This window comes from Barbus barbus (genome assembly GCF_936440315.1).
Source record: "Barbus barbus genome assembly, chromosome: 49".
Taxonomy (NCBI): domain Eukaryota; kingdom Metazoa; phylum Chordata; class Actinopteri; order Cypriniformes; family Cyprinidae; genus Barbus; species Barbus barbus.
Genome location: NC_136727.1, coordinates 16,318,557 through 16,334,612, shown reverse-complemented (window position 1 = coordinate 16,334,612; position 16,056 = coordinate 16,318,557). Strand labels below are relative to the sequence as shown.

The following is a 16,056-nucleotide window of genomic DNA, read 5'->3' as shown; positions in this document are numbered from 1 at the left end:
GCTCTTTATTGGCATTCATGGTTCCATGAAGAACATTTTACATCAATGGAATCGTTCCATTGCACAAAGGGTTTTTATAGTGGAAAAATGTTCTTTAAATTATTAAAATGTTCTTCACACTAAGAAAAAAATGTTCACCGAAAGATGATGAAATGGTTCCTCTATAGTAACACTGCGAAACCTCCTTTTGGAACCTTTATTTTTAAGAGTGTAGCTTATTTTTAATTAACATATTGAGTCTTCTATTTCAGGTCATGTGATACCATAACATTTGGGTGTTCAGAACAACTGAACAGACATCTATGTTTGAAAATATCACATTTTAGTAAAACCTAACTGTGGTTTTCTGGCAGAACTGAGTTCGAGGAACAGCTCTGCTGTGTTCTGGGATGGTGGAGAGAGGGGAGCGTACCAGGCCTTACTGTTGGATGAGGACCGGGGATGGCTGCTGGTCGGAGGCCGAGACCACATCTACATGCTAAACTTTGACAGCTTCACCCAACCGGCACGCAAGGTCAGCGCGCACAACCACCATCTGACAGCGCATGATGTCATTTACCGATCACGAGGATAAGGGTCACCAAAGTGAAAACAGACCATGACTACAATGTTTTACTGTTCGCATGAATCTGTACATCTGTAATGCTGTTTTCATGGCCTCTCTGAAGGATTACAGTCTTAAAACGGCTCCACCACATACAGAACATCTGTTGACTAGCACAGAAAAATTTAATTGACTCGTCCCTCGGTTTGTAAAAGTATATGAAAAAAACGTATGTACTGTAGTATACTTACAGTTGTAAGTTGTAACGATACAACATTGTAAACGATACAAAATTGTAAACAAAATGTAAAGCATATTATCTCATAATACAAACGCATATAAACACATATACAAAATATTATTGCACAGCTCTGCATGTAAAGTTTTATCTGCACACATACATTATTCACGATAAACAATATATTTATACTAGATAGCAAATCACAATTGCTTGATTGTTTATATCATTGCAAAATGTAAACTTTATTATCACAAAGTTCGAACGATATTAAGATATTATGAACACTGACATTACGATTTTCTGTAATGTGTATTGTGAAAAGTGCTATTTAAATAAAATTGACTAGCAACACTGCGGAACACAAAGTTTGGCTTTAACACCGTTATCATGTTTGTGTTACATTTAGCATATTAACTGAGATTGGTGTGGTACAAATGTTTACCAGCCTTGTTTAAACAAATTACATCCAATCTTTCAAGTCAACCAAAATGAAGCTAGGTTTCCATTGTATATGCTACTAAAAACACACTTTTTGCTAGTTTTAACAAACTTAGTGTCAAGATAAAGCTATTTTCTGAGGTAATTATCAGCAGGACTGTCCCGTAACGTACAATATTCTACATAAGTTCAATATACTAGCTACGTACTCGTGTTTGAGTTGAACCGCAATGTGTGTTGAAAACTATAGCCTTGCTGCTGGCTATAGTGAATTAGCATTAGCTTGGTGTCTTTGTTCACAGTTTTCAAGTCAACTGTCACTACAACAACTGTCACTTACTGAGCTAATTAGCTAAAGCTTCATCGCCGTCTTCATCTTCTTCTTTGTTTTTTATTGGCAGTTCGGATTCTTAAATAGAGCTAGCTAAAGCTCAACTTGACTGTTTGTAGCTAGCTTCTGGAATAATAGCACACAGTTTAATAATAACACAGATATTTGAAGGTGCCTCTATCGCCCCCTTGAATATGGAGGTTAGTATGCAAAATCAATTTGCAATGTGAGCTTGCAATGTGTTTGCCAGGCATTCATGTCTGCATTTGCATTCTTCTAGCCTTAATTCTACACTACACACCATTACCGCTAAATAAACATTACATTTGGTTCAATATTAATTGACTCTGTCTTTTATAATAGTGAAATACCAAAAGACATCTGCAAGAAATGATGAGGTCAAACGTAAGGTCATGGCACAGCCATACATACGTGATCTTCATAAGAATTACAGCACGCCAGGTTCTCAGTCTCCCAATTATATAATTATGTACAGTGTGCTGATTGCCAGCTAATGATTAGGTCAATACCTGGACGTTATTTCCACATGGAAATGATTACAATTTGAGAGGCATGCAGATTGTTGTGCTAATCAACTCAGCTCAGGTTTTTACAAGAAAATTGACAAGTTTTAAAAAGTAATAAGTTAAAAAGGGGTGTACTTTTTTTAATAATTAAATTTTTTTAAAGCAATAACTATTTTCAAATATTAAATTATTATTAAATCTAATATTACTATATATATATATATAATGATTTGAATGTTTGAAACAACCCTTACAACGATAATGGGCTATTTTGCTATGCATTATTTTCCGTTCCTTGGGAAAACTATCTCTTTTATTTTTAGATTCACTGGCCAGCTGGACAGGAACACATTGAACGCTGCAAATATGCTGGAAAGAATCTATCGGTAAGTAAAAACTAAAGCTTTCGAGAACCCATAGATGTCTTTTTAATGAAGTGCTTTCACAGACTGAGATAAGAATAAAAGCTAAAAAAAAAAATCATATTTATGGCACTATGGAGGGAATATTTCAAGTTGGAAAGTCTTAAGGGAGGGTAAGTCTTTTAACATCAGCCCAACCCCAGCAATAGCAGACAAAAATCAGCAGGTGCATTACTGTGTGATTTAAAATGCTTCATATCCACCTATCCTCACCATAACTCTTTAAAATTATGCTTTTAATCAAATACCACATGTATCTCTCAGATGGACTGTGCCAATTATGTGAGACTCCTACAGCCCTTCAATAAAACTCATGTCTATGTATGTGGAACCGGTGCATTTCACCCACAATGCACCTACATTGACCTGGGACACAATCTTGAGGTGAGCAGACTTTCTATTTTTCGGCCAACAACCAAGGCAGTAAATACTTTTAAGGGTCATTTAAGCCTGTTATCTTGTGCAAATGAGGAGTTACGGGGAGAATTGGACCCTATTGACCGTAGAGCTGAACTAATAATGAGGGTAATGGTGCAAAGAGAGTGAAAGTCTTGTTTTGGTATGCCAGAAACCCACTTTCCGGCTCCTCAGCCAAGTTGGAGAATCCGGGAGAGGAAAATGTCCTTTCAGTCCACAGGAACCCTTTACCGCCCGACTGACAGGTGAGTCTCCTGAACACATCGTCTTCAAAAACAACCTTTGTAGATAAAAATTCTGAGGAAACATGCACACAGATTGTTAGACGTACTCCCATATAAGTCACTGATAATTGGATCCGTATAAATCCTGGCCAGATGTTAGTTTGTGTGGGGAAATTTGGAAGTTCCCCCAGCAAACAGGTTTGTCACCCATATTTGTCTTCATTGGACACTTACTATGCAGTAATTCGACTTAAGGAGTTTTTAGAAATGACCTACTTGCTGTTACAGTGTGGTCAGGAAATGAAACCCAGCTGCAAAATTTATATTATATTTAGCCTTTTTTTTAAGGCATGTATAGCCCAGAAGACTATAATGCATAAACCATATGCTACCTAATTAAAGGCTATTACTGCAACCGGAGACCTTTTTGACCATTTAATGATGCCTTTGCAATAATCAAAATGTCCTTTTCACACAAGCTGCTGTAAAATAGAGTATTTTGACAAAGGATCTAGAGTCAGAGGGTAGAATCATTAAAAATGAGCTATGTCTCATGAAAAATCATTTGTCATTTTAAGTCTTTCAGGATGTGATTTTCATTAAACAGCTATTAATGCTCACTTTAGATGGGGACCTGTATTCTGGGACATCCGTAGACTTCATGGGAACAAACGCTGCCATTTTTCGCACATCTGTGCATAGCAGCAATCAACACTACATCCGCACTGAAGCTTACCAGGACCAGTGGCTAAACGGTAAGAAGTGAAATAAAAATGTCATTGTTTTTATTGTGTGTGCAAGCATAGCATGGCCTTACTTGCCAAACTGGACTAGTATGGGTGCAAGAAAATATTTGTATTGGCAGAAAGTTTAATTGATAAACAAACGTTCACATTGCTCATAGGTTAAAACACCAAACTATTGTTGATATCACAGTTATAAACACTGTTTGGCCCAATTTAACTAGGAAGCAAGAAGGTCTAACATACCTGGAGATAGATATTGATTTAGAATTCCTTTCATCTTATTGGTAGTTCCTCAACATGCATCCCAAATATCTGTAAACTGGATGCTGCCATCTTTTCTTCATGGACACACATGGCCTAGTAGTAAATCACTAAGATCAATGTAAATATGACAATTAATTAAAGTTTTAAAGTCATATGTAACATGAACGAAGCTGTAAATGTTGAAATGAAACATTTGGAGTTCTATACTTCTTCAGTTAGCTTGCAAGCCTACAGTTAGCATACAGCTACCCAAATCAATGCTAGCTTAGATATTTCTGCTACAAAAGGAATTTTACAAATTATTTAAATCACAAACACAGCAGGTGACTGGCTTAAAAAAAAACTCTCCTCTTGGATCCCAAAAGGTAGCTGTTTGTAATTAATTAATGTTTTAATTAATGTCACCTGGTGTGTTTGTCATGTGACGGATCACTCTGTATTCGAACTCCTTGCAGCAGACAGGAAAAAGTCATGAAGTCAAAAATGTGTCATGTTTTAAAAATGTGTAGAGATATTTTGCTAAAGTACAACGCAAAATACTGGTTAAGAAAATTTTGGCAGTGGATAAGAAGGTGGTTCATGGTCTGAAACGTTTGGAAACCACTGTTTTGGGGTGACTGGTGCTGACTAATTAACTTTTGTGATTTCCTTCAACCTCACTCTGATGCCAATTTTTTTCACAGAGCCAGAGTTTGTGGGATCATATTCCATCCCTGACACACACAGCTTGGATGATGACAAAGTCTACTTCTTCTTCAAAGAGACCGCCGTAGAGTCCAACCAGCTCGACAAGCGTATCTACAGTCGAGTGGCTCGTGTCTGCAAGGTGAGCACCAAGTCCAGTGCCGTAATGAGCCAATAAAAACATGAAATGGATCCAAAAGACCTTTGTGTGGTATGAAGAATCAATGAGTCTATTGTAGACACTAATGAATGAATGTGTAAGCTTCAGTATCATCTGTTGCACAGTAGTAGAAGTAGTCGTGCATCTAATAATGGATGAATGAGGGGTTTGTTTGAGAGTAATTAAACACTAATCTAGCAACAAATCTAGCAAACAATGTTTTCTGTTCAGGCTTTTCATGTCAGAGCATTCTTGTAATGTTTCATATATTTATTTTGTGCTGTATTTATTAGTAATGCATAACAATTTAATGTACTACTATATATTTGTTAGTGAGATACTTTGATGTCATGATATCTCTTAAGGCTGGAATAGTGTAGTCTTACATGTGCTTGGTTTTCATTAGAATGACATAGGAGGAAAGCGAAGCTTGATTAATCGCTGGAGCACCTTCCTGAAGGCCAGGCTGGTGTGCTCAGTACCAGGATCTGGAGGCATGGACACACACTTTGATGAGCTGGGTATGTTCACACACTCTTAATTACACGTTAAAACTCGACCTAGTTAGATTTTTTATTCAGCCATTCTGCTCATTTTTTGTTTTTAGAGGACATATTTCTCTTGGAGACCAAAGATCCACAAAATCCAGTCATCTATGGTGTCTTCTCCACCTCCAGGTAGGTTCATTACATGAAAAGTCTGATTCATGAGTCATTCTTTGGGTCGCCACCCCATAATCTTAACTTTTTAGAGCCACATTCCAGTCAATGTTATTTTTGTTTACCTCAATTCCTGAATTATCATTGCTCCATCCAAATCAACCAATCCGTCACACTCATTCCCATTTAACTAACTCTTCAGGTTCTCAGACCTCTTTTATTCGTTCCAACAACCTAAATCTGATTATCTCAGTTTATCTTGTGAACTGACATCAGTATCAAAACGCCCCTAAAATCAACAAACTGGTCACAGGATGCTCTCCTCCCCGCTCCCTATCCATTTAGAACAATCCGTCTCGGTGCTCCCACCCAAGGAATGGATAGCTTGAGGCCAAATGGGAGGGTGAAAGGTCACCAAGCTTGAGGAACTCTGTTATTCTAACCTGGCATCAGGCTAATACATGTTTCCTTTTCAAAAGCTCTGTCTTCAGAGGTTCAGCCGTTTGCGTCTATTCCATGGCTTCTATCCGAGCCGCCTTCAATGGGCCTTTTGCACATAAGGAGAGCCCTGATTATCGCTGGATGGAGTACAAGGGGAAGATCCCTTATCCACGGCCGGGGACGGTAAGTTCTCAACAGGAAGGAATTATGTTTGGTATAGTAGAGAAGATGAGTTGTCATGTTGAGGGATGCATTCCAACACATGCATTTGTGTTGGAAGTACTTGAAATACTTCAAACTATAATCTTGGTGTTGTGAGCACAAGTGCAAGCAAGATTTGAGATTTACGATTGATACTGGATTACAGATATGTTGGGGCAGCTTGGAAACCATGTGGCCGGCCGGCCACTCCATGCACAAGCTGCACTGCCTCAAGGGGGTTGTAAAAATGTCGGCAGGCACTCTGGGGGTCACTTGTCAGTGCGGTTAGTAAAGTGGCTGGAGTATGGACTTTTAGTATTGAGGTCACCAAAAGGAAGTCAATTATCAGGGCTGTGAGGTCTGCTCCATTAGTTCCCGAAGTCATAACCACAGAGTTGACCTCAACTGTGAGTTGACAGCTAAACCCTTTCAAATGATGGGGTTTGGTGACTAGAACAGGGGTGTCCAGACCTGTTCCTGGAGGTCCACTGTCCTGCAAAGTTTAGCACTGACCCTAATTAAACAGACCTAAATCAGCTCATAAAGGTCTTCAGGATTACCAGAAACGTCCAGGCAAGTGTGTGAAGGTTGAAGCTAAACTCTGCAGGATGTTTGCCCTCCAGGAACAGGTTTGGACACCCCTGGACTAGAAAGTGCAGTTACTATCATGAACATATTTTAGACTTGTTTCACACGTAGTAAAATGGATCTACTTGAGTTTATTTCATTTAGACACCATGCTTTTTTCTTTGCGCATATCGTTTGAAGGTCAGCATGTTTATTGGTTTTACAAGGTAAAAGCTGGTAAAAACTTGCTTTTGCACAGGCAAGGTGAGTAAGCAAGTTTATCAGAATAGATCATGTTAACATGTATAACATGCCATGTTTTGAGGGGTTTCACTAAACCAAATTGTTCATGACAACAGAAGATTCCTTCAAAACTGCTTGTCTCATTATGAATAAACAAGAATTAAGATGCTTGCCCCAACATGATCTCGAACAGTGGCCAAAATCCACATCTGCATAAATGTTTTTGACTACCTTAGTCTGGGACTGTTACTCCAAATTCAGTCCCCACAGGGTTCCAGAATATAAGCTTAACTAAAGTTCCTATATCCCTTCAGTGTCCGAGTGAAACCTATGACCCTTTGCACAAGTCCACCCGAGATTTCCCAGATGATGTGGTGAGCTTCATGAGGACCCATCAGCTGATGTGGGAACCAGTGATAGCCATCCATAGGCATCCCGTCTTCACTCGGATCAACGCCCCCTACAGGCTGAAGAAGCTTGTGGTTGATAGGGTTGATGCCGAGGATGGCCAGTATGACGTCTTACATCTTGGCACAGGTATGTTTGAAAGCGGTCAACAAAAGATTAAGGTATTCAATGAATGGGATCTTTTATACTAGTAAAAAGTGTGACAACTAGCTGTTGGTGTTCTCTATTATGAAAGCATTAGACCTAAAATTGCACTGTAAATATGGAACTCTCTGCTAGATCCAGTAAATTCTATCAAAGATGACCTCTGTTCCCACGCTGGTCTGTGGTCCTGTTAACAGGGATTATCCTGACATTCCGAGGAGCCAATGTTTCTTTTCCTGTCTAACATTTGTCCTCCTGGACTGGTGGGTGTATGCGTGTGTGAACTCTGCCACATTTAAGTGAATCATTTAGGGCAAATAGATATTCTGTTCAGGACAAATATGCTTAACCTGTGTGTACAGAGATCCGACTCACAATCTCACTGTGTATAGAACTAGAACAGTGTAACAGCTGTCAGCCCTCAGGGTGCTGCATAAATCCACACGCCAAAAGCCAGAGCGCACTCACCATGGTAATGAAGTAAGGGTGCATTATGGGATATATTTAAAGATGGTACAGTTGATGGTTCAGGTTGAAGTTTGATCGATCTATCTATCTATCTATCTATCTATCTATCTATCTATCTATCTATCTATCTATCTATCTATCTATCTATCCATCTATCTATCTATCTATCCAGATGATGGCAGAGTATTAAAGGTGGTCTCTGTGCCTAAAGAGAACTGGGAAACTGAAGAAATCATTCTAGAAGAGCTTAATGTCTTCAAGGTAATATAAAATCTCAGTTTATTCTCTCACTTCTTGTTTATCATGCCATCTCTTGGACTCATGACCTCTGACCCTGGGCTCGTATTGGTTGTTGTTTTCATGTCAAGCACTTCCCAAACACAAATAACTTCTAAAGAAGAAAACCAGATTTCCCATGGCTGTCTACTCACTTGAACAAACCCAGGGACAGGAGAGGCAGCGTTACACCAAGAATATTGTGTTTAGTGAACAAAAAGAAGATTTATCCAAAACTTTAGACAGTGAGGAATGCCTCTGTTTTGTTCTGGGGATGAAGGGAATGTAAGCAAACAGAAGTCAACAGGGTTAATATGAGATGCCTGGAGAATGTTCTGTAGTAGAATAATAGATTGACAATAGCATTTAGCTTAGAGTTTTCATATTTTAAAGAAATATAAGACCATAAAAGTAGTCTGTACAGCTCAAATTTCAGGTCTTTCGAAGTCAGACTATAATTTTGTGCAAGGAACGGACCAAAATTGTACTTTTAAGTTGTTATTCACTGAACACCACTGCATCCCTCAAATCTCCAGTCAAAAATTAGTTAGTACATCATGAATATTTCAAGTGATTTTATCCACATCAAAAATTTAATTATGTGTATTACAGAGCAGTATCAATCAAACCTTTGTGGAGACAAATGATAGCAGACATTGCCTGCCAATTGGAGAAAGTTAGTCGTTTTAAGAGTCAAGGCTCATTTGCTGCTATATACGAAGGAGAAATGAACCAACAGAGCAGAAAGCTTTAAAACTTTCACAAGGGCCTGTTATGATGAGCTGCTCCTATTCAGCGCCAACAATGCGTGTCTTCCTCCTCTTTGTTCAGGAGACGATTCATTTTATGTGATGACATATTTTTTTTTTTCTCTCTCTTGTTCTGTTTTGTAGACACAAACCCCAATACTACGCATGGAGCTCTCCACTAAGAGGGTAAGTGGACTTGTTTTGTGGGTGGCCACTTGCTTTAACAACGATATGAGCTTCATGTTTTTGCTATTAAACCCACCATGCATTGCCCCATAGACAGCCATAGTCAGCGTGTCACTGTAAATGTTAGATCTGATAAAGGTTTATTGTTCTAATTACCATTTTTAAGTTATTTATTAAAGGTTAGTCTGTTTTATATCACATTTAGACATACATCCTCATTTATTAGATTTTTTTTCCTCTAGCAAGTGCTATTTGTAAGCAGTGACGAAGGGGTCGTCCAGCTGCCTGTGCAGAGGTGTGAGCTATATGGCAAAGCATGTGTAGACTGCTGTCTAGCTCGTGACCCATACTGCGCTTGGGACGGGTCCTCCTGCACCAACTACTTCCCTAGCAACAAAAGGTACTTCCCTTTGTATTACATTTAATATATTCTCAATGGTCAGAAAATCATATAGGCCTAATCATTTTAGCATTTTAGTAATTATTTAAATGAATGTTTCTGAAGAAATAAATATTAAATCAACGATAACAACTGGCAACAATTTAAGTTGTCCTGGTTATGTTACTTACTATATTATACTATAGTAATAACAATAAATTATGCATAATTGCATGTAAATAACTCTAAACCAAATCCTAATCATATAGCAAGTTCATGCATTTACTTAATATTACTTAGTACTTAAATGTGTAATTATACTGTAACAAGGACACCGTAAATAACAACAATGGTACAGTTTATTACACACATCTTGGTTACACTTTATTTTAAGGTGTCCTTGTTATGGTTGAATTATACATTTAGGTAGTGAGTAATATTATCTAACTACATGTACTTACTATGGGTTTACGGTTAGGATTAGGGTTTGGTTTAGGGTTACTTGCGTGTAATTATGCATAATTTATTGTTTTTAGGAGAATATAATAAGTACATGTAACGTGTAACGAGGACATCTTAAAATAAAGTGTTTACTAATATTTTGTAAATATTTAATATGCAAATTTGTAAATGCAGATTATTGGAGTATGTTTTACAAGAAAATATTATTTCAGCCATTCTACTTCAAAATGGCATGGTTAATTTCAGTGTGTTACTTGTTGTTTCTTTGTAATTATTTCTGAAATGTACTAGCAATTTCTGAGTGGAAATGGTTTCTACACCTTTTTTTAGTGTAGAAGGGTTTTCAGTCTTAAATATATACATTTTTAACTAGTTTTATTAGCAATCAGAGGAGACATTGTAGGCTTGGTTACAGTGAATTTGTATTAATTTTATTTGGAGTTTTAGTTGAAAACAGCTTGAATTATAATACTGAAAACCACCAGCTAATGTGTCAAATAATATATCTGAGGGTCAGTGACGTCCACTTGTGGTCCGCAGGCGTGCTCGGAGACAGGATGTGAGGTATGGAGACCCCTGGAGCCAGTGTCAGGACATGAGAGACGGTAATAAATCACTTTCTGTCCATCTGACTACTTTCCACCTTCAGGTTGTATAAGAAATTGGCCAGTCCTGGAAAAACAATGCACACTACTCCCTCTAGTGTACTAGTGTACAAAATGGATACTTACACATGCTAAGATATGTGTCCCAGTTATGAAATAAAAACTGATCTTGTTTGCACTCTTAATACAAGTTTTTGGTCTTGCTGTTAAAGAAGTAAATGAACACATTCCAAATAAATACAAAATAAACAATCGTCTCTACAGGTTCAGAGAATGCTGAACTGAAGACGGTTTACGCCGTGGAGACGAACTCAACCTTCCTGGAATGTGTCCCGCGTTCACCACAAGCCACGATCAAGTGGATAATTCAGCCAAACCACAGCCAAACCAGCAAAGAGGTCTGTCCACGCCCTGTTTAAGAGATGTAATTGTGAAAAACCATAAAATAAGTGGATATACACTTAAATCATTCGCTTTTTATCTCTCAGTTGGTTCCAGGTGAAGAAAACCTCATCCACATGCAACGCGGGCTCCTCCTCCAGCACTTAGCATCCGCTAACGCTGGCCTGTATCTCTGCATAGCCTACGAACACTCGTTCTCCCGCACGCTAGCACGCTACGAACTCCACGTCATCCCCCAGAACCACATGTCGAAAGCACAGAACACCCATCCTGGAAATTACGCAGCCTTGTCGCGGAGCTACAAGGAACTCCATCTAATGGGAGTTAGTGGGTTAACGGCCGATGAGTACTGTGAACATCTTTGGTACCGTGAAAAACGGCGACAGCAGAAACTTCGCACTCTAAAGTGGAAGCAGGTGCCTGAAAACCGTAAAGCGAGGGTTAGGCGACAAAATCCACCAAACGAGCCTCTAGATGGAGGTGAAACAGCAGATTTTTGATGAAGAGAAGGACTGTGTGTCTTCATCTGGACAATTAGCATCTTGTTTATAGCTTAAAGCCTACATTCCGACTAGATGCAACCAGCAAATGCTACTGTTAGCACAACAACAAAGGCTACAGACCATAAGAACTGTATTATTCTTCTATTAAGTCCACACTTAAGCTTTATTTTGTAGCCTGTGCTAGTGTTAGCATGTAGCTTTAACACAGTATAACCAAACAGACTGTAGCTGCGTGACTGTTATGAATTTGTACAGTCTGGCATCCACATTTCACATACATTTATTCTATTGTTTGTCAGCCTTCTTTAAAGACAAGCACCTATGCTAAACGCTAGGTATGCTTGGAAAGCTAATATTGAAAATGGACAAACTAATGCACTGTTTTGAGTGAAAGCAGTGCAAATATGAACTGACTTCTCTTGCTTTCACTAGGCATGTAGATTAAATAGTCCCTAGGGCTGTATATCATATTATATTTGTACTCTTGATACAGTCAAATGTACAAATTAACATTTGTTCCGACAACAGCAGGTGCCTCCATGTTCAGAGGAAGTTTGCTGAGGATGTTCCCTTCGTATGTTTCCTTCCCCTTCAAGAACAATCTCTTCTGCTCTTTCCTGAGAACATCCTTGAGTAAATATTGTGTTTTATGACTCCTTTGCAAATCACTCTATTCTGCACCCTTGTGTGTACAGTATGTGTAAGATGTGTTCGTGTGTGAAAGCATCTGGGGATGGTAAGTAGAAAAGATCAAGATGGCCTCCAAAGATCAAAGAGATTTTAAATATCCTCCGCCGCCCGTGAAAATGACTTCCAGAATCATCGCGCTTTTGTTCTTCACCATAACTCACCATTGGCTCATTGTGGAATCTAGGTTCATGGTTGGTTAAAGTGTTTAGTTAGATTAAAAACACTAAATGTACATTGTTTTAATGTATGTTGATTATATATTGGAGCTCAGATGTTGGGTTACTCGTCTCTCTTTAGCTTTTCTGGAGCACAAACATATAGGCCTATACTATAGCCTATACTTTTAATGTGGTAGTGATTGCTATATATTTAAAATCATAATACCTGATTTTAGACTTGCATATACTACGGTTCAAAAGTTTTTTGAAAGAAATTAATACTTTTATTCAGTACTCATTAAGTTCACCAAAACTAAAAGATGCTCTAATGTTACAAAAGATTTCCATTTCAAATAAACACTGTTCTAATCATAAAACAATCCTGAAAAAAATCCAGAAATCTATTAAGCAGCACAGCCATTTTCAACACTGATAATCAGAAATATTTCTTGAGCAGCAAATCAGCATATTATAGTGATTTCTGATATTAATTTCAGTGTCATGTGACACTCAAAACTGGAGTAATGACACTGAGAATTCAGCTTTGCATCACAGGAATACATTTTATTTTAAAATATAATTGAAATAGAAAACAGTTATTTTGAATAGTAATAATATTTGATAATATTACTGTTTTTACTGTATTTTTGAGAAGACAAATGCAGCCTTGGTGAGCATTAGAGACTTCATTCAAACACATTAAAAATCTTACTGACCCCAAATATTTAAATGTTTGTGTATATTTTGTACAGTGTAAGTGAACAGCTTTTATTTTCATTTGTGATCAAAATGCACATCATGCAATATATGATAAAATATAAAATGCAGATACACACCAAAGGTCAAAATTAAAAACATTGGTTTGCTTACATATCCTGCCCGGTACCTAAATATAGTTATTAAGAGTGTGTGGTTTATTGTCTGTAGGCTCATTTTCCATTTCCATTTACAAGCTCAAATGAGCATTACAAACATATATACCCAAAACAAGTATTATAGCTATTTTGGATCGATCATGCTAACAGTCACTGCAAAAACATTCTTTAAGAGAGTGTGTGTTATAACCGAAATATTCTTAAAATTGGTACAAACCACAGGTAAATCTTTTTAGCTACATGTACCTACAAAACAGTAACACCCATTTTTTCTAAATTTTTACTGTAGGTTTTTACTGTATGGTCACATTATGGGCACATTTTCTGAGGTATAGTGTAATGATCAGTCCACTGAACAGCAAGTTGAAGAATCCAAGTGCAGATTTTATTAAACAAAAGTGATATCCTAAATACAAACAAATGAAGACTTGACTTGACTTGACCTTAACACTCACCGAAAGAAGGGTTAAATACATTCAATACAGCACAAAAATGAATGAATGAACAGAGGAACCAATAGCAGGAATACAAGAGAGCAAGGGAAGCATGACACTAACAGCATGAATCAAATTACAAAAAAAAACATGAAAACAACAATATGAAACAGAACCCAAAACCCCACGTTACATGTAGCCGCAAGCACAGGTTCTATAGCTTTGAGGTCTTGACACTATATAAAATGGCCATAAAGAAACAGCATAAATCAAATAAACCTTTATTAATAAAATGCACAATACAGCATGCAGCAGTAAATGTTAATATTACATTGAGATCCATTAAGCATGCTAAATCTACAATGCGTAAGGTATGTAGGTAGTGCTGTCAAACGATTAATCGCGATTAATCGAAACCAAGATTAACGTTTTTGTTTGCATAATATATGTATGTGTACTGTGTATATTTATTATGTATATAAATACACACACATACAGTATATATTTTGAAAATATTTACATATACATTATATTATTATATTATATATAAATATATTTAATATATAAACATAACATATTTTTCTTAAATATATACATGCATGTGTTTGTATTTATATATACATAATAAATATAACAGATATACACACATATTATGTAAACAAAAACTTTTTTTTGGATGCGATTAATTGCGATTAATCGGTTGACAGCTCTAGATAGTTTACTTCTGGAATCTGGATAGTTAAATGTGCAGACAGATTTTCTCATTCAAGATGATATTAAACAATACCTGAACAAAGGTATAACATACCATGAGAAACAAAGCTGCATGATGTGTATCAAACTTGTGTTCATGATTTTGGCAGCTTGCCAGCAGCCATATCACCCAGCTGGTTGCTCACTGAAGCTAAGCAGGGTTGAGCCTGGTCAGTACCTGGATGGGAGACCTCCTGGGAAAACTAGGTTGCTGCTAGAAGAGGTGTTAGTGAGGCCAGCAGGGGGTGCTCACCCTGTGGTCTGTGTGGGTCCTGACGCCACAGTGTAGTGACGGGGACACTATACTGTAAAAAGCACCGTCCTTCGGATGAGATATTAAACTGAGGTCCTGACTCTCTGTGGTCATTAAAAACTCCCAGGAAGTCCTTTTGAAAAAGAGTAGATGTGTAACCCTGGCATCCTGGCCAAATTTCCCCACTGACCATCATGGCCTCCTAATCATCCCCGTACACTGATTGGCTTCATCACTCTTTCTCGTCTCCACCAATAAGCTGGTGTGTGGTGGGCATTCTGGCGCAATATGGTTGCAGTCGCATCTTCCAGGTGGATGCTGCACACTGGTGGTGGATGAGGAGATTCCCCCCTTCTATATAAAGCGCTCTGAGTACCCAGAAAAGTGCTATATAAATGTAACAAATGATTATAAATTATTAGAGCAGCATAGGTGCTTTTGACTTGATTGGGCCCGAATGTTTTACACAGCTTTGAAAAGTCCACCTCAGCATACTGAAAAAGCAATGAGGAAAACAGTATTAGTGTTCAGCTAACACACTAATAGATACGAGCATTCAGTAAACACACTAATAAAACAGTATTAGCATTCGGCTAAACACACACACAAAACATTATTAGCATATTGCAGTTGTCTTTGTACAGACAGAGATGGTTCAAAACAATGCACCACAAGTTTCGTGTCGTTTACCTGTGATTCCTGAGGTTGAACTTGTGCTTGCTGTAGATCAGTGGTAGGAAGTTCTTGTGATCGTCAGCAGAACAGATATGATAGTTAATGTCTTCTGGTGTCTGATTCTGCTGAATGTATTTCACTACAGAGTGATTCTGGTGCTCTGTAACCTCAGTTAGTTGAGTTGGAGCTGTAAAGAAAATTCACACAATCTGTTACAGTAAAGACTGCTACAAAAGCTTCCATAAATACTAAGATAACTGACATCTGTTTTAACTATATATCTAAACATATACTGTAAGAAAAACTTTTCATACTTCTTTAGTATCCGTTAAGTTTTAGACATTTACTTTAACTCTAAAACACAACAATTTACAATGCATAACTCAAAATATGGGTAAAACACCTGTGAAAAATTAACAGAAAATGACAGAAAATTCCTTACATTGGGTCCTATTTTACATTTACATTTATTCATTGAGCTGACGCTTTTATCCAAAGCGACTTACAATTGCTATATATGTCAGAGG

General features: G+C 37.6%; 1 protein-coding gene across 2 annotated transcripts in view; it reads left to right on the top strand.

Moving 5' to 3' along the window:
• LOC306867624 (semaphorin-3D-like) overlaps positions 1-13,409 on the top strand; it is a 59,959-nt gene extending 46,550 nt beyond the window's left edge. For both annotated transcript variants that reach the window (XM_079413392.1, XM_079413393.1), the window contains exons 3-18: positions 354-514; positions 2,405-2,467; positions 2,768-2,887; positions 3,072-3,165; positions 3,771-3,899; positions 4,838-4,980; positions 5,405-5,519; positions 5,606-5,675; positions 6,137-6,281; positions 7,424-7,646; positions 8,302-8,390; positions 9,299-9,340; positions 9,583-9,740; positions 10,722-10,786; positions 11,051-11,184; positions 11,275-13,409. In XM_079413392.1, the coding sequence (XP_079269518.1) occupies positions 354-514; positions 2,405-2,467; positions 2,768-2,887; positions 3,072-3,165; positions 3,771-3,899; positions 4,838-4,980; positions 5,405-5,519; positions 5,606-5,675; positions 6,137-6,281; positions 7,424-7,646; positions 8,302-8,390; positions 9,299-9,340; positions 9,583-9,740; positions 10,722-10,786; positions 11,051-11,184; positions 11,275-11,688 (2,165 nt within the window). In that variant the 3' untranslated portion in view covers positions 11,689-13,409. The remainder of the gene's footprint in view (positions 1-353; positions 515-2,404; positions 2,468-2,767; positions 2,888-3,071; positions 3,166-3,770; positions 3,900-4,837; positions 4,981-5,404; positions 5,520-5,605; positions 5,676-6,136; positions 6,282-7,423; positions 7,647-8,301; positions 8,391-9,298; positions 9,341-9,582; positions 9,741-10,721; positions 10,787-11,050; positions 11,185-11,274) is intronic.
• The last annotated feature ends 2,647 nt before the right edge of the window (positions 13,410-16,056 follow it).